Consider the following 18,647-nt stretch of genomic DNA (forward strand, 5'->3'; position numbering starts at 1 on the left):
TTGAATAGAAGTGGTGAAAGAGGGAATCCCTGTCTTGTTCCAGTTTTTAAAGGAAATGTTTTCAGTTTTTCCCCATTAAGAATGATGTTGGCTGGGCTTAGCATAAATAGCCTTTACAATGTTGAGGTGTGTTCCTACTATCCCTATTTTTTCTAGTGTTTTGAGCATGAAGGGGTGTTGTAATTTGTTGAACACTTTTTCTGCATCAATTGAAATAATCATATGATTCTTAACCTTAAGTCTATTGATGTGGTGAATTACATTTATTGATTTCTGTATGTTGAAACAAACTTGCATTCCCAGGATGAACCCCACTTGATCGTGGTGCACTATCTTCTTTAATATGTTTTGGGATGCAGTTTGCCAGGATTTTGTTAAGAATTTTTGCATCTATGTTCATCAGAGATATCAGTCTAAAATTTTCTTTCCTTGATGTGTCTTTGTCTGTTTTGGGTATAAAGGTGATACTAGCTTCATAGAATGAGTTTGGTAGGGTACCCTCCTTTTCTATTTCTTGGAATACTTTGAGAAGTATTGGAATGAGTTCTTCTTTGAAGGTCTTGTAGAACTTGGCTGAGAATCCGTCTGGTCCTGAGCTTTTCTTGGATGGTAGATTTTTAATGGCTTCTTCTATTTCATTGCTTGAAATTGATCTGTTTAAATTGTGTATGTCCTCCTGGTTCATTTTGGGAGAATTGTATGTCTCCAGAAATTTGTCGATGTCTTCACTATTTTCTATTTTGTTAGAGTATAGATTTTCAAAATAGCTTCTCATTATGTTATGTATTTCAGTGGTGTCTGTTGTGATATTTCCTTTTTCATCATGAATTTTAGTAATTTGAATTTTCTCTCTCCTTCTCTTTGTTAGTGTGGTTAAGGGTTTGTCTATTTTGTTTATTTTTTCAAGGAACCAACTTTTTGTTTTGTTAATTTTTTGAATTGTTTCTTTTGTTTCAATTTCATTCGGCTCTGATTTTAATTATTTCCTATCTTCTACTACTTTTGCTGTTATTCTGTTCTTCTTTTTCTAGGTCTTTAAGCTATAATGTTAGGTCATTTAGTTGTTGACTTTTTATTCTTTTCTTGAATGCACTCCATGTAATGAATTTTCCTCTTAATATTGCTTTCATAGTGTCCCAGAGATTTTGATATGTTGTATCGTTATTCTAATTGACCTCTAAGAATTTTTTTTATCACCTCCATGATGTTTTCTATTATCCATGCTTCATTCAATAGCATATTATTTAGTCTCCAGGTGTTGGAGTAATTTCTGTTTTTTTTTTTTTTTTTTTGTCATTGATTTCCAATTTCATTCCATTATGATCTGATAAAATACAAGGTAGTATCTCTATTTTTTGCATTTATCTTTATTTTTGCTGCTTTGTGGCATAACATATGGTCTGTTTTCGAGAAGGTTTCATGTACTGCTGAGAAAAAAGTGAATTCACTCATTGATAGATGGAATCTTCTATATATGTCCGCTAAGTCTAAAGTTATTGATTGTGTTATTGAGTTCTATGGTTTCTTTGTTTAGTTTTTGTTTGGGAGATCTATCCAGTGGTGACAGCGGTGTGTTAAAGTTACCCAGAATTATTGTGTTGTGGTCTATTTGATTCCTGGAATTGAGAAGGATTTGTTTGGTGTACATGGATGCTCTGTTGTTTGGGGCATAAATATTTACGATCGTTATGTCCTGATTTATGGTTCCCTTAAGCAGTATGAAATGTCCTTCTTTATCCCTTCTGACTAACTTTGGCTTGAAGTCCACTTTATCTGAAATAAGGATGGAAACCCCTGTTTTTTTTACTGAGTCCATGTGCGTGGTAGGTTTTTTTCCATCCTTTTACCTTTAGTCTGTGGATTTCCTTATCTATGAGATCAGTCTTTTGAAGGCAGCATATTGTTGGGTCTTTCTTTTTAATCCAATCTGCCAGTCTATGTCTTTTGATTGATGAGTTTAGGCCATTAACATTCAGGGTTATTATTGATATATGATTTGTATTCCCAGTCATTTGGGCTTATTTTTGGTTTTTAACTTGACTTGGTTTCTCCTTTGACTGATTTTTCTTTTAGGGTAGTTCTTCCCTTTGCTGACCTACATTGTTGTTTTTCATTTCCTCCTCTTGGAATATTTTGTTGAGAACAATCTGTAGTGCAGCCTTTCTATTTGTAAATTCTTTTAACTTTTGTTTATCATGGAAGGATTTTATTTCATCTTCAAATCTGAAGGTTAGTTTTGCTGGGTATAAGATTCTTGGTTGTCAACCATGTTCTTTCAGAGCTTGAAATATATTGTTCCAGGCCCTTCTAGCTTTTATGGTCTGGGATGAGAAATCTGCTTGTATCCGTATTGGTTTCCCCCTATATGTAATCCGATGCTTTTCTCTTGCAGTCTTCAAAATCCTGTCTTTATTTTGTATGTTAGGCATTTTCATTATAATGTGCCTTGGTGTGGATCTGTTGTGATTCTGTGCATTTGGTGTTCTGTAAGCCTCTTGTATTTGATTTTCCATTTCATTCTTCAGGTTTGTGAAATTTTCTGATATTATCATTGAATAGTTTGTTCATTCCTTTGGTTTGTACCTCTTTGCCTTCCTCAATCCCGATAATTCTTAAATTTGGTCTTTTCATGATGTTCCATAGTTCTTGAAGTTTCCATTCATGATTTCTTACCATCTTCTCTGTTTGGTCAACTTTATTTTCAAGATTAAATATTTTGTCTTCATTGTCTGAGGTTCTGTCTTCCAAGTGATCAAGTCTGTCAGTGATGCTTTCCATTGCATTTTTTATTTGGTTTATTGTTTCCTTCATTTCAAGGATTTCTGGTTTTTTTTTTTTTTTTTTTTTTTTTTTTTTTGAGAATCTCTATCTCTTTGTTGAAATGATCTTTTTTGTCCTGCAGTTGCTCTTTCAACTACTTATTGGGGTGATCATTCATTGCCTGCATTTGCTCTCTTATCTCATCCTTTGCTTCTCAATTAATTTTAATTATGTATATCTTGAACTCCTTTTCTGACATTTCTTCTACCATGCTGTCACTGGATTCTATTAATGTAGAATCTAGGTTTTTTGTTTTGTTTTGTTTTGTTTGTTTTTGTTTTTGCAGTACTGGGGATTGAACCCAGGGCCTTGTGCTTGCAAGGTAAGCACTCTACCAACTGAGCTATACCCCCAGCCCTTAGAATCTAGGTTTGTTTGAATCATTTTCTTCCCATGTTTTTTCATGTTGTTCATGTATCTTCCCCTCTAGCTGTGCAGATCTGGGGTATTACAGTTTCCCTCCCATAGGCTTATAGTGACCCTATAGGTTTCCAAAACATTTTCTTTAAGGGGAAGATCAACATTAACAGTGCCCAATTCAGACAGTATGCACCCTACACCAAATAGCCCCTATGAAGATGTTAACAATATTGTCATAATAAACAGAATGAGTTCAATTATTATCTACAATAAAACAAATAGATTTGTAATAAGGTCTGCAGTTTCTAATGAAGGACAAAGAGGATGGGGAAGGGTGTAGGATGTAACTGTTAACGGGATAAGAAAAGAGTATTCTAGATCATAGAAAGAGTGAAAGTGTAATCAAAAGAAGTTGGTTGTTACCATGAGATAAGGGAGAAAGAGACTCTGAGGAAACAGGTAAACAAAAGGAAAACAGTGAAAAAAGTAAAGAAATAAAAACTTAAAATTTTTCAAAAAGGATAAAAAAAAAAACACGCTACACTATAACAGTCATATATATCGAAACCTCCCAGTCTTCTATGACCTGATGCATGAGAGGTATCTGACAATGAGCTTCCAGTCTCCAGCAGGGGTCTCAGGAAGGGATTTGCCCCATCTGAAGATGGTGGCTTTGGCTCCCAGGATAATCCAAGATGGCCACACTGGCTTCCAAACTTGTTGGCAAATGGGGAGCTGCAGCTCAGGGTGTGGGCACGTACAGCTGGGGGTCCTGCAGGCAGGGTGTGGTCTATCTGGTTGAGGGGTCCTGGAGGCAGGGTCGGATCAGTCCGACTGGGGGGTCCCACAGGTCCTGACTGTTATCTCAAAATGGCGGCAGCTATGTGTAACCAAACCTGCAGGTACTGTGACAGTGGACTTCAGGCAACAGCAGGCAGCTGGCGATCCACTGGTAGTCTGCAGTCAGTTTGCTGGCTACTGGCAGACAATCAGCAGGTGGACTTCGGGCAGTGGGTGATGGGTAGGTGAAAGGCAGGTGATGGGCGGCAAGAGGCAGGCGAATGGTAGATGATAGGTGCTAGTGAGTGAGCAATCTGCACTCAAAAAGTAGTCGATATGTTGGCAGATTGCAGGTGATCCCACTAGACAAATGGGGTAGATGGCACGGGATCGATAAGCAGCAAAAACTGCCTCACTGAGAAATAGATATCCTCTGCTTGAAACCCGAGTTATGGAGTGACAAGGAACGCAGCCTCCGTCTTGTCTGCCATCTTGGATCTCTGCAATTTCTTCTTTATTAAAATTTCTTTAAAATTGTATAATACGTATTATTTACTATACATAATTTCTTTGGGGTATAGAAATGTGCATATATATATATATAAATATATATACATATATATATATATATATATATATATATATATATTTTAAACTTGATTTACCCCCTAAAAATAGAAGGCCAGAAACAAGTATTACAAGTAATCATAATTGTGTGTGAGTGTGTGTGTGTGATGCTGGGGATTGAATCCAGGTGTGCTGTACCACTGAGCAACGTCCCCATCCCTTTTTATTTTTTATTTTGGGACACGTTCTCACCAAGTGGCCCAGGCTGCCCTTGTATTTGCCATCCCCCTGCCTCAGCCTCTCGAGTCGCTGGGATAACACGTGTTGCCATGCCCAGCTTTTTTTTTCCCCCATTAAGAAAAAGTGTATTGGGGCTGGGTTGTGGCTCTATGGTAGAGTGCTTGCCTGGCATGGGTGAGGCACTGGGTTCAATTCTCAGCACCACATAAAAATAAATAAGTTAATTAAGTAAATAAAGATCCATTGACAACTAAAAAAATGTTAAAAAAGAAAAGAAAAAGTGTATTAAAGTTGAGATGTTGCACGTGCTGCTGGTGAGAAGCTACTTATTCATCCTTAAAATTAGAGACTCCTAGGGGGCTGGGGCTGGGGCTGGGGCTCAGTGGTGGAGCGCTTGCCTCAAACACGTGAGGCACTGGGTTCAATCCTCTGGCGCCGCATAAAAATAAATAAATAAAAACCAAAGGTTTATGTCCATCTACAACAACAACAACAAAAGAATTAGAAACTCCTAAGTAAATAAAATCCCCGGGGCTGGGGATCTGCTCAAAGCTGCTGCCAGGCCCCTGCAGGTCCTCAGCCCTTGTCCCTCACTGTTCCTCAGCTGTCTTCCCTCCTTCACTTGCTCTCTCCCTCTGCCTTGCACGCTCGGCGTTGATTTAGCCCAGTCTCTCACCCAGTACCCTGCAGTCAGGCTTCCCGTGTCCGGGCAGCGAAGAATTATTAGGAGACAGCAGGGCGGAGGCCTGCGTGATGAGCCCTATGTTTCTGTGGTCCAGCTAAGTGCTATCTGTGCTCCATTTTCCTGCTGGGTCCCTTCATTTATCAATTATTTTCACTTAGCTACTCATTAATGAAAAAAAAAATTATTACCAAATTGTGTGAGACGTTTCCCTCTGCGCTCAGGGAGGGGGCTCTTCTTCCAAGTCAGCCCTCCCCAGGCCTGGCTCCAGGGCCCAGCCCAGGACTTCGCTCATCTCCTTTCCCTTCTGTTTGTTGTTGCTGTTTTATTTTAAGCTTGATTTATAAATACTTTCAGACTTATAAAAGTGTTACAAAGGTAACACTCCCTTCACCGGGCTTCTCCAGCGGTCACATCTTATATAAGCATTTATTGCCACTGAGCAATTAATAGTAGTAGCTAAGGTACACTTTATTTGAATTTCATCAGTTTTGCTTCTAATGTGTTTTCACGGTTTCAGAATCCAACTAGGCTACTACATTACATTTAATTCACTTTTTTTTTTTTTTTGAGACAGGGTCTTACTAAGTTGCTTAGGGCCTTGCTAAGTATTTGAGGTTTGTTTTGAACTTGTGATCCTCCTGCCTCAGCCTCCCAAATAGTGGGATACAGGTGTTCACCACCACACACAGCTCTTTAGTTTGGGTTTTTAACTCTGTTTTTTTTTCGGAAGGTGGGGAGTACAGGGGATTTAACTCTGGGGCACTCAACCACTGACCCACATTCCCAGTCCTATTTGTATTTTATTTGAGACAGGGTCTCTCTGAGTTGCTTAGCACATGCTTTTGCTAGGTCTGGCTTCGAACTCTCGAACTTCTTGTCTCAGCCTCCTGAACCGCTGGGATTATAGGTGTATGCCACTATGCCCAGTGGGTTTTTAGCTCTTACGCTTTTTTCCCTCTCTGTACATTAGTTTTCTCAAATCAGCCTCATCCTTCAAAAGACTCTAGTAAGATTAAGTTTCCACCTTCTTAGAACCTCACAGTGTCAATTACATTTCCACACATGACACTCTCAAGTCATACCCAAACATTTCTATTATGCAGCATTGCTCCCTTCTCTAGGAATATCCTCCTGGCTCCCCACCCTGACCTCCCAAATGCCCCTCCAGTGATATTTGCACTAACATGCCCCATCTCACCAAGGTCAAGGGTGAGATGGGGTCACTGAAGTTTCTATGTTACCTTTAGCAGAGTGCCTAGCCCAGAGTCACCTTCCAGGACGTGGTCCTCAAATGCTTCCATAGAGGGGGGCTGTATCCATTCTGTTTATATTTTTGAAAAAGAAAATTGATTTGGCCAGGCACAGTGGCACACACCTGTAATCCTAGTGGTTTAGGAGCTGAGGCAGGATCAAGAGTTTAAAGCCAGCCTCAGCAAAAGTAGTTGCTAAGCAACTCAGTGAGACCAAAATAAAATACAAAATAGGGCTGGGGATGTGGCTCAGTGACTGAGTGCCCCTGAGTTCAATTCCCAGTACCCCTCCCCCCAAAAAAGAAAACTCATTTGCATTACAGTGGTCAGATCAGAAATGTTTAAAAATTATATATCCTTTTATATATAGTAAACAGTCACTCTTCTTTCCATTTCTAACCTTCATGCCTTATTCTCATCTGTAGTGACAACCATATGACCAGTGGTCTGTGTGTCCTTCTAGAGACATTCTGTGTACCCATAAGCATGGGTGTGAGATGTTTGAATACAGAAAGGTTCCCAAGACCAAACCTGACTCCATAGTGAAGAATCTACTTTGGAAGTATAAAGTCACACTCAAGACCTGGGCTGTGTGGGGTCCCTGGGGTGCAAGGGGGCCCTGGCTCTGGAGAGTCGTAGTGCCAGCCCGCAGTGGAGGATGGAAGTATCCACTTGTCATTCTCACTGCCACCAGCAATCAGAATCATCCAACTGCCTCCCTTTCTCTGATTCCATGTTGATAAGCCCCAGGGGTGCTTCCATGGATGAGCACCTGAAGATCTGGTAGGTTTGATGACTATATTTTTCAGTGAAAAACTATCTGAGAGCTTGGCTAACACCAGTATGCCATGGAAAGGGAGTCCAGTGTCTTGGTACATTGGAAAGGCCAAGTTCCATGATTATCAGACCGAGGCCCAGCCAGTTCAATGAGGTTCGTGGGCACCTGCCCGGGAGCCTGCTGTCTGGCCCAGGTGGTAGCAGGCCTTGGTGCTGTCCGTTTTCTGCAAACTGTAGAAGAAATCTCCAGGGCAGCTAGATGAGAGACTGGGGCCAAGACAGGGAAAGGACAGTCATGGTGGGGATATCACTTTATCATCTTGCTTATGGCTCAGGAATCACTGTGACCCCAGGGAGGAAGAAATCTCTCCCCTGACACTTTTTGACTGTGAAGAGACAGATTCTCCCTGTGTCCACCAATCCTCTGTGAACATGATTCCCAAGTCTGGCCCAGTAGGGGCAGCACCTAGGGAATAGGTGAAAATGCAGGTGCCAGGCATATCACCAGAGAACCTATCCTGGAGGTCTGAGGTCGACCCAGTATGTGTGTTTTTACTGTGTGTTTGTGTAACCCGATTCTAGGGGCTCAGTCCAAGAATTTGACTGGAATTCTTGAAGATAATTTGATTTTTGTTTGTTTTCGTAATACCAAGGATTGAACCCAGGGGTGCTGTACCATTGAGCTACACCCTCAGCCCTTTTTATTTAGTTTTTGAGACAAGGTTTCACTAAGTTGCTAAGGCTGACCTTGAACTTGCCTCAGCCTGTTGAGTCACTGGGATAACCAGCAGGCACCAGTACACCCAGTTTACCAGTTGATTTAGAATCGTGTAGATAAAATGTCTGCTGGGTTGTGACTCAGTGGTAGAGTTTGTGCGAGCATGTGTTAGGCCCTGGGTTCAACTCCCAGCATGCCCATCCCAAAGAAAATGTCTCAAGAGACAATAAAAGGCTGGAATCTCGTGGGCTGCCATTCCTGCCTTCACGGAGCACAGCGCCGTGGTGCATTTAAATCAGCACTAGAAGCCAGGCGCTACGATGCATGCCTGTAATCCCAGCTACTTGGGAAGCTGAGGCAGGAGGGACAAAAGTTCAAGGCTGGCCTGAGCAACTTAGTGAGATCCTGTCTCAAAAAAATGAGCTGGGGGGAAATTCAATGATAGAGCGCCTGGGTTCAAATCCCAGTAAACCCTCCACCCCACCAAAAAAACACGAAAGAAAGAAAGAAAGATCAATCAGTCAGCGCTAGGCCAGAGAGCTGGGTTCTCTCAGTCCCTGCCCACCACAAGCCTTGGACAGCACTCTTTTCTCTCTCAACCTTGGTTTTCCCGTTTGAATGAGAGGTTTTACCTAGATAAGCCCTAGGACTCCTTTCAATCTGATAGTTCATGTATTTTAACTTGATGCACCACCCACCACCAGGGGGCATTAAGCTCTCGATTGTGTTTAGGATCAAAGTCACTAGAGCCACAGGCTGGATACCTTGCTTTTTGCCATGGGAACTGGCAGATAAAAGATCTCCAGAGTTTGGGAGTCTTAGATGAAGGCATTTTGTAGACCTATTTATAAAACCAAATATTTTTTTAGTCCGAAATCTGTTGGGCCATAAATGAAATTGCTCTAGTGGAAAATTTGACTGTTTTGAAATTCTTTCCTTTGTCCCCAAACCTTGTAGTTTCTCCCATAATCTCTGTTATGCACGACACACTGGTGTCCTGAAATGTATTGGGTAGGTCATCTATAGTAGTGGCAGAGTTGGCGTTCAGATCTTTGGAAGGTAGTGTAGGCAATTTGTTTTGTTTTTTAATATTAAGACATTTCCTAAGAGTTTTTACTTGTTCATATTTAGACTATGTAATCTAGGTAGAGAAATTCAATGTTGAAGGACTGTTGAAGGTGGGATAAGATAATGAATGGCCCGCTTGACTACATGATTTGATGTCACTGTTTAACGGTGACCTTTATTATGTGAACATAAAAGCTCTTGCAGAAAGGATCTAAGCAATGATGCTACATGACACTATTCACTTCCATCTGCAATTCATTCTTTCCCCTTATCTGAGTACTTTTAGAGTGCATGAAGTGTAAAGGGATGCTAGCTGCTCTCTGTTGAAAAGGGGAGTAATGGTATAGGAAGTGGAGATAACACTGAAGGTTCCCTCCTCCTCCGGAACAAGCCAGGACGGGTGGGTGCACAGCAGTAGGTGATGGTGGGATGCATGGCTATTTGGGATTGGGGGTTGCATAGAGAGGCCGGGTAGGCCCCCTTGTAGAGGACAGCAATTGGAACAATTAGTTTTCCCTCACATAGCTGAAAGGGGACATCTAATCCCTGGGATTCAGGTGGTCTTGCAGTTTGGTCAGGCAGAGCAGGGCAGAAGCAGGCACAGAGCTCAGCTCCCATGAATGGTGGTGTGTGTGTGTGTGTGTGTATATGTGTGAGAGAGAGAGAGAGAGTGTGTGTGGTGGGTGAGGGCAATGGCAGGCTTCATCCCAGAGCCTAGGACAGCTTGACCTCCCATAAGGGCATGGAGGCCTCCGGGCCAGCATGGCCTCTGCAGTGCCTGGGGCCTTCCACCTGAGCTGCAGGGCTGCTCCTTCCACATACACGCCCTCAGCTGACGGGGGAGGCCTTGCTCTCCTCCCCTCGCTGGGCCAGGCCTGCTAGCTCAGAGGAACTTCTGGGATGGGTCATGCCTTATGACAGCTTGGGTGAGTCCAGTTCTCCTCAGTCCAGTCACTATGATCTGCAAGAGTAGGACGTTCTAGAACTCTCTGAAACAAGGGTCAAAATTGTAATTGATACAGCCTTTGATTGAATCTACCTTACTTTTTTTAAGGTTTGGGTTTTTTAGTTTACTCCATCTTTAGATCTCTTCCATCATTAGAACAGAGCACTGGAATTCTTCATGTATTTGTCTTCTTCAGTATTCTCTTGGTATCACCATGCCTAGCAAATACAGGTTCTAAAGGATTGTCTCTGATGGAAGGAGGATAGGCAGATGAATTGGTACTTCATCTACATGACAAATTGAAAAAGAGAAGGTATATTTCCTGGTCTTAAGTTCTGTGGACATGAGTGAATCAGTCACATTAGTCATTGTCCACAAATATGTGGCTCACTGTATTTGTATTTGACTTCTAATTTCCATCCTGTGAATTGATGGCTGTTCCTGACCTACCCAGACTCCAAGTCATAGCAGCTGAAGGCTGAATCTCCACCTGGAAGCCAGTGGCCCTCAGGGCCTTTCTTTCTAGTGTCTTCTGTCAAATGGGTCTGATAGCATGCTGTTCTGTCTCCTCTTCTTGCTCATTAATAGTATAGATTCCAGGGACTTTACATGTGTTATTGCTAATCCTCTCAGTGGTAAAAGTTTATTAATTTCTGTATAATCACAGTAACTTAGCTCCTGTTTATTGAATGTTTACTGTGTACTAAGCTCTGAATAAAAATCTGTTGTAATTCCCACAGCAGCTCTGTCGGATGGGGAGGGGCTCTCTTGTCCTGGTTTTATAGAGGAGGAGACAGGAGCTTAGGTGAAGTTCACAGGAAGCAATGGAGCCAGGTACGGAGACTGGGAAGTCTCACTCCATAGCTGGTGTTTTTTCCAGTACTGGGGATAGAAGCCAGGACCTCAGGCAGGTGAGACAGGTCCTCCATCACTGAGGTACATCCCCAGCCCTACTGATGTTCTTGAATCACTTTATTCTGCTGTTCAGATGGCCAAATGCAAGATCAACTATGGAGACAGATTCAGCTAAATTCAGTATGTCCAGGATTACTTTATTAAGTGGCAGGGTTGGAATTCAAATAGTTTTGCTAGTTAACTTGTCTGTATGGGTACCTTGAGAATATAGGGGAAAGTTCTGTCTTTTCTAAGAGGGAGTTAAATATGGGAATGTAGCCAGGGATGGTGGTGCACAGCTTTAATCTCAACTACTTGGAAGTCTGAGGCAGGAGGATCACAAGTCCAAGACCAGTATCAGTAACTGAACGAGACCTTGTCTCAAAATAAAAATAAATACACAGAAAGGCCTAGGGATGTGGCTCAGTAGTAAAGCAACCCTGCATTCGATCCCCAGTACAAAAAAAAGAAAGAAAGAAAAGGCGAGGGAATGTGTTTGTTCCCTCACAGACAAGGCTGCACCACAAGGACAGCTGTTGCTGTGCGCGGTTATCTTCCTCTGGCCTTTGGAGGGGTCCATGAACGTGGGGTGGAAGCGCAGTCCTCACCCCTCTTTCTGCTCTTCCAGCAAGATTCCTCGCTGGCGTTCTCTGTTCTTGCTCTTCTGCTGTTCTTTCTACCTGGAGCTCCAGTAGCTAGACCTTCATTCCCACTCTGCCACTGAAATGAGCTCTTGTCAGAGTTGCCATTGCACATCATCTCGCAAAACATGCCGATCCCTTTTTCTCCCCAGGGCTGGGGTCAGACTTGGGGCCTGTGAGTGCTGGGCGTGCGGGACGCTGGGCCACTCCCTCAGTCCCCAGCAGTCAGTGTTCAGCTCACCTCTCGATCGACTGTTCAGTAGCATTTGACATTGTGATTACTTTCCGGATTTTCTTCCTTCTTCTCAGTTTCTCTTGTTGAAAACTTCGCCATTTCCTGGGTGCTTCACGTGGAATGTCATGGAAGCTTCCTTAGACCATCTTCTCCATCTTCAGGCACGTGGAGGTGATAGCCCCTGATCCAGGGCTTTAAAGACCATTGCACACGGACCACCTCCAGACCTGTGTCCAGCCCACGCTGCTGCCGTGGACTCCTTCCGTACTGTTAACCTAACTGCATGCTCAGTAACCCCACTTAGATACATTACAGCCATTTTTAATTTAACACATCAAACGAGACTTTTTGGAGGGAATGAACTTCTCAAAACAAAACCAAAAAGTCCAAAACCAGACCAAACCTCTTGATTTCCCCACACACTTACCTCTTTGCACCATATCTACCTCTCTCACAGCCCTGTTTTTCCTGGTCATTGTCATCACTAATTTTGCTCAAGGCAAAAAACTCCTCCCAAATTCTCTTTTCCTGGTACAAACAATCTAATTCATTAGCAAGTCTTTGTGTGTGTGTGTGTGTGTGTGTGTGTGTGTGTTTGGTACTGGAGACTGAATCCGGGGCACTTAACCACTGAGCCACTTCCCCAGCCCTTTTGGCTTTCTGTTTGGAAACAGAGTCTTGCTAAGTTGCTTAGGGCCTCATCAAGTTGCTGAGGCTGGTCTTGAACTTAGTGATCCTCCTGCCTCAGCCTCCCAAGTCATTGTTGTTACAGGTGTGTGTCACGGGGGCCTGGCTCCTTTTTGTATTTTGGAGACAGGGTCTTACTTTGTTGCTGAGGTTGGCCTTGAACTTGTGATCCTCCTGCCTCAGCCTCCCAAGTCACTGGGAACACCGCACCCAGCAAGAGGAGGTCTCTTGAGGCAGAACCTGTGTCTGGCACACCTTCCTGCACCCGAAGCCTTTGGTACAGTGTGTCGCAGGCAGCAGGAGTTTGGTGGTGAGCACGTGGGTGAGTGAATGACTTCCCTGAGCCCACGTGTGCTATCACCCACCTCTGCTCTTTCCACCCGCAGCTGTGCACATCTGACATGCTGTGGGAGCAGATAGTGCGATCCTCCTGTGACACCATCACTTCCGAAATGAGGGCCCTGGCACAGGACATAGGCTGGAGACAGATGTTCTTCACCAACAAGTTCCAGCTGCAGCGGCAGCTCCGCAAGAGGAAGCAAATACAGGACAGCCGCAGAGAGAAGAAGCTACTTTAGGGACACCCTCTGCTATGGCAGGAAGCTCTGAGGTTCCTCTGTGCTTCTCTTCAGGCCCAAATCTCCTTCTCTTAGGAACAACATTTTACTGATCCCAGGGGTCTTTCGGAAAGAATAGAGGATTTGTGCACAAATGCAGAACCCGGCCCCCCAGTGCCTTGCTGGAACCACCTTCTGTTCACTGAGGGCCAGATTTTGGCCCTAGAACAAGGAAGGCAAGACGAGGAAGCCTCGCAGGTCGCTGCCTTCCCAACCCCTGACCTGCTCAGAATAGGCTCTTCTGCTGTACAACAACAGACAATAAAAGATTATTAGCAGATTTTTGTCGTATTTCTTGCTTGTGGAATTCAAATGGTTGACTGGACTTTTGAATTCTTTCCTGGTGTGTGTCATCTGAGTTGTCACTAGGACAAGGGTCCTAAAGAGTCCCTGAAAGGGAGGTGGGCCTCAACTCAGCCTGCGAGGGCCCTGATCTCAAATCAGAAAGGAGCTTAGAGGATGGGTCACAACGAGGTGCACACTGGTTTTATTAAGAGAACACAAGATGTGCGCCTCTGGGGATGGCAGAGTGTGGCGTCGGCCAGGACCTGCCAGTCCCCGGAGCGAGGGCCATTCGTACGCGTCAGATCTGTGGTCACAGACGTGATCTGAGCAGCCTCCATGGTGTGGTCATGTGACAGGCTGAATCATTACATCTCTATTCATTTTCTCACACGGGGCTTCCGTCGTTGTGCTTTGTGAATTTAAACAGGATGACATTTGTGTTTCATCAAGAATTCTATGGAGAGTGTGACACAGAGATGAAGTTGTCAGATCCTAAAAATAGAAATCCCAGGAAAATCTATTTATTGAGCAAAACCATCCTAAACCTGCTTTTTTTGTTTGTTTGTCTGTTTTTTGTTTTGTTTTAGGTCTAAGTCAGGAGAGAAGTTATTTACGGACCTACAGATAAGGTCTGATAATTGATTTAAGTGTTGTTTGTGAACAAAATATGTGGAATTGAAATCTAAATCTGGAGTTTTAAATTACATAAAAGTGGACTTTAAATCATGGCCACTCTCATTTCATCCCATATGTCTCCTCCTGTCCTCATGCCTTTTATCCTACCTGTCCTCGGTTGAGTAGGTGCCTGAGGTCCCCACTGAGGACTCAGGGGTGGGAGCCAGGGAGGTGCTCCAGGTAAGTGCCTTCTTGTATTCTATCCCATCCTGTGGGCCAGGCTCTGTCCCCTGTGCTGTGACATAGCTGCGGAAGTCAAGATGTTCCGCTTCAGACCATCAGGCACTCACTTCTCAGGACTCCCCATTGTTTAATAAACCGGTCATTTCTTGGAAGGCATGTGGAGCTACCACTTTATAACGGAGGCCCAGGGCCTCTCGCTTGGCCTGTGCTCTGCCACTGAGCTGCACCCACAGCCCTCAAACCAGATTTTAACCCTCATCTACACACCCTCAAAACTCAGTCACCGTGTTCCTAGATGCCAACTTGAGATCCTCTGAGCTTCTTGCTGATGGAGGTCCACCAGCCCTAGGTTTCCAGTGACATCGGTGGAATCTTGTACTGTCTGCTTCCTGGCAGATGATGGTCTAGTCTGAGCACAGAGCAGAGTTTTCTTCATTGACACCCAGGCCTCACTCCCATCCCTGGAGAGTATGCTGACTGGGTGCAGGGTGGCTGGTGGCAGCCCGAAGGGCACGGGACACGTGCTGTGTGGCTCTTGCCATCTGATCTCTCCCTAGGCTTCCTCTTCACTCATGGCTGAGTTCTTTTTTTTTTTTTTTTTTAATTATTTTTTTATTTTTACAGACCGCATTTTGATTCACTGTACACAAATGGGGTACATCTTTTCATTTCTATGGTTGTGCACAATGTAGATTCATACCATTTGTATAATCATACATGTACATAGGTAATGATGTCTGTCTCATTCCACCATCTTTCATGTCCCCTCCCCTCATCTCCCTCTACGTAATCTAAAGTTCCTCCATCTTCTCTCACCCCCACCCCCCACCCCCATTATATAATCACATTCACTTATCAGGGAAAACATTCAGCCTTCGATTTTGGGGGGATTGGCTTATTTCACTTAGAATGATATTCTCCAATTCCATCCATTTATCTGCAAATGCCATATTATTCTTCTTTATGACTGAACCATGAGGGCACACATGACCACAATCTGGTATGTCATTGTAACTGCACAAATATATAATTACAATTCATTCGTAGCATCAATGAAAAATGTCAGCAACTTAAGTTTCCTGTGTTTTATCAAATAACTGGGATTCTGAAAGTTTACAGACATGCATAATAATCTAGATTCAACATCAATCAATAAGAACATAAATATGGCCCTTTGAAAACACTTATTATATTATAATATTACAGTATAGTTTTGTTATATATATTGTTACATATGTAATGTCACATATGTAATTATTTCATATATCACATTAACATATACTATATGACAGTATATAAAAATAGATGCTAAAGTTAAATAATAAGAGTTAATATAGTGGGACTGGGGTCGTGACTCAGTTGTGGAATGCTTGCCTAGCACGCCTAGCATGTGTGAGGCACTGGGTTCAAGTCTCAGCACCACATATAAATACAGGTCCATCAACAACTAAAAAAATACTTTTTAAAATAAGGGCTAATATAGTGACTGTTGTTACATAATAGTTAAAATAAAATATGTTACTATTTCAGTCATTACTTGCCTTAATGATTTGCATGCCTTACTATTTGATCATAATTATTTTTGCCAGAATATAGACAGTATCATCCACCTAACATCCTGCATGTCAGCAGCCTCCTAGAGGCTGGAGCGCTGTGCCCTTTCTTCCGAGTCCTTTCCTTCTGAGTTCTCACCTGCAAACCCACTGGTCAGTTATAGGCAGCAATGGTCTTGATCTGGCCTCTGTTAACAGCTTTTGTGTAGATGGATAAATCTGCTCGTAGATGACATCACACTTCAGAGTGAAATGTTGCAGCATTTTATAATCTTTCCCTGTCTCATCTTACTGGTCAAGTGTGTTATCTTTCACCACTGTAATTATAAAAATAAAATGCTGGGGCTGAGGGTATAACTCAGTTGGTAGAGCGCTTGCCTCACGAGCACAGGGCCCTGAGTTCAATTCTCAGGACCACAAAAAATAAAACAAAATATACTGCTGATATTTTCTGATGATTTATATAGTTAGTTTTATAAGATTTGTGTATTTCTATTTATTGTGGTGCTGGCAATCAAACCCTGGGGCACTTGCTTGCTAGGCAAGTGCTCTATCACTGAGCTATAGCCCTAGCTCAATAGTTTATTAATATAGCAAATATGAATATTTAATTTATTAACTGAAAAATATATTTTACATAATGTCAACTTCTACTACCTTTTTCCCGAACATATGGCATAGTACATGCATTACATCTCAGTAATAAAGAATCCAAAAAGTTTGTTTGTTTGTGTGTTTGTTTTTAAGTGGATAGGCCTAAGAATTTAGGCTGAGATGATCATTCGGGGAGGGGGTGGTAAAGGAGGAGAAAGACAAAGCAGTAGGCGTCACTTGCCATCCTTTTGTGAGTTTCGTGTACACAATGACCATTGGTCCTCACTTCTCTCCCCAGAATCGCTCATAGATGCTGAATAATAATATAAGCACTCTTTGTAAAAACACGCACTCCATAGCTTTGACCATGAGTTTGAGTGTAATGGCCTTTATCTTCAGTTAATAAACTGCGAGATGATCCAGACTTTTCAGTTGAAGCCAGGGCCTTACCCGAGCGAGGCAAGTGCTCGGCCACTAAGCCACATCTCCAGTCCATCCTGCTTCCCTCTTTTTTCCTAAGAGATAGAGTCTCGCCATGTTGCCCAGGCTGGCTTGGGATTCCTTGGCTCAAGCAGTCCTGGCCTCAGCCTCCCAAGTAGCTGAGATGACAGGAGACCACCTTGTACCTGGCTCAAGCTCTTCAATACCAAATAGTTGGTTTCAAGTTGAAATGGATGTCCTTGGGATTTACAAAGCATTACATGGACTAAGTGCCACCATGCTAGAGACAAATTGCACCTACAGTTAAAACCACAACAGTATTAAGTCATGCGACAAAATAAAACAAACACCTTAGCTTCACATCTCTTTTCCCTCGAACACTGGGCACCCTGGGGCAGCAATAATTTGCCCTTGCCACATGGAAGCCTCAGGGTGGGGAGCTATAGAGGACTCTCTGTTTCCTGCTTATCATATTCTCTCAAACATAGTTTTTCACTCAAGAGAGTTATTTTCAATTGGGGAATCTGTTTGGCCCATTCAAAAGTCTTGGAGCCATAGATCCATGATCACAGACTATGTTGGAATAAACCTTAGAAATGATAATAACAGTTTTCATGTATTATTTACTCTGGGAGTAGCTGATTTAATTCTTAAATCAGTCCGGGAAGGCAAGCAATATTATTGTCTCATTTTTCTCAACAGTCTACAAATTTGGGCATGGACCTAATCTGACCAGTCCTGTGTTTTATAAATACAGTTTTCTTGGAATGCAATATGTATACCACCTTCACACAGGGTAGCAGAGTTAGGCAATCATGATTTAAGACCGTGTGACCTCAAAGTGTTCTCAGAGGGGACAAGTTCATTTCCCAAAGTTTCATAAAACTGCAGTCCAAATCTTAACCCACTAAATCTATGTTCTTATCCACACATGTGTATACCACCTCTTCTGCCGGAGCCAACACCACATTTGACCAATGGAACTTGATCAGGTCTCATTTAAAATTATAAGTGGGAGGGCCTTGGGCACCAAGTGAGAGCGTTCTGATGGTTTCCCAGAGAATGTTCCAAGCTGTGTTTGGTTTTGTTTGTTTTGTTTGCCGTGCTGGGGATTGAACCCAGAGCCTCATGCGTGAGGCTAGGCAAGCGCTGTACCGCTGACCTACACTCCCAGTCCCCTCCAAGTTTTTGATAAAAATTTTGGTAAGCTTTTTCACTGCTGTGACTTAAAGACCCAATCAGAACAATTGTAGAAGAGAAAAGGTTCATTTGAGGGTTCACGGTTTCAGAGGTCTCAATCCATAGATAGCAGCCTTCATTCCTCAGGACTTAAGGTAAGGCAGGACAGTGTGGCAGAGGGCATTCTGGTCTTCTGAGCTCTCAGAATCAGCCATTAAGCTCTGCTTATAACAATCTAAAGCATTTCCAGCTTGCACTGCTGAGCATCTCAAAGTTCCTTCCATGAATTCCAAAATGCTCCAAAACCTTATGAGCCACATGGTTAGGTTAGTCCCAGCAATGGCCCCACTTCTGGTACCAATTTATGTTTTAGTCAGCTTTTTTGCTGCTGTGACTCAAAAAACCATACCAGATCAACTATAGAGGGGCAAAAGTTTATTTAAGGGCTCATG

The 18,647-nt window shown here is 42.8% G+C and overlaps 1 protein-coding gene across 2 annotated transcripts in view; it reads left to right on the forward strand.

The window, feature by feature from the left end:
• Fbxo36 (F-box protein 36) overlaps window positions 1–13,558 on the forward strand; it is an 83,864-nt gene extending 70,306 nt beyond the window's left edge. For both annotated transcript variants that reach the window (XM_047544467.1, XM_047544468.1), the window contains one exon: window positions 13,055–13,558. In XM_047544467.1, coding sequence (XP_047400423.1) covers window positions 13,055–13,246 — 192 coding nt within the window. In that variant the 3' untranslated portion in view covers window positions 13,247–13,558. The remainder of the gene's footprint in view (window positions 1–13,054) is intronic.
• Window positions 13,559–18,647: the final 5,089 nt, after the last annotated feature.

Source organism: Sciurus carolinensis, chromosome 3, assembly GCF_902686445.1.
Source record: "Sciurus carolinensis chromosome 3, mSciCar1.2, whole genome shotgun sequence".
Taxonomy (NCBI): Eukaryota; Metazoa; Chordata; class Mammalia; order Rodentia; family Sciuridae; genus Sciurus; species Sciurus carolinensis.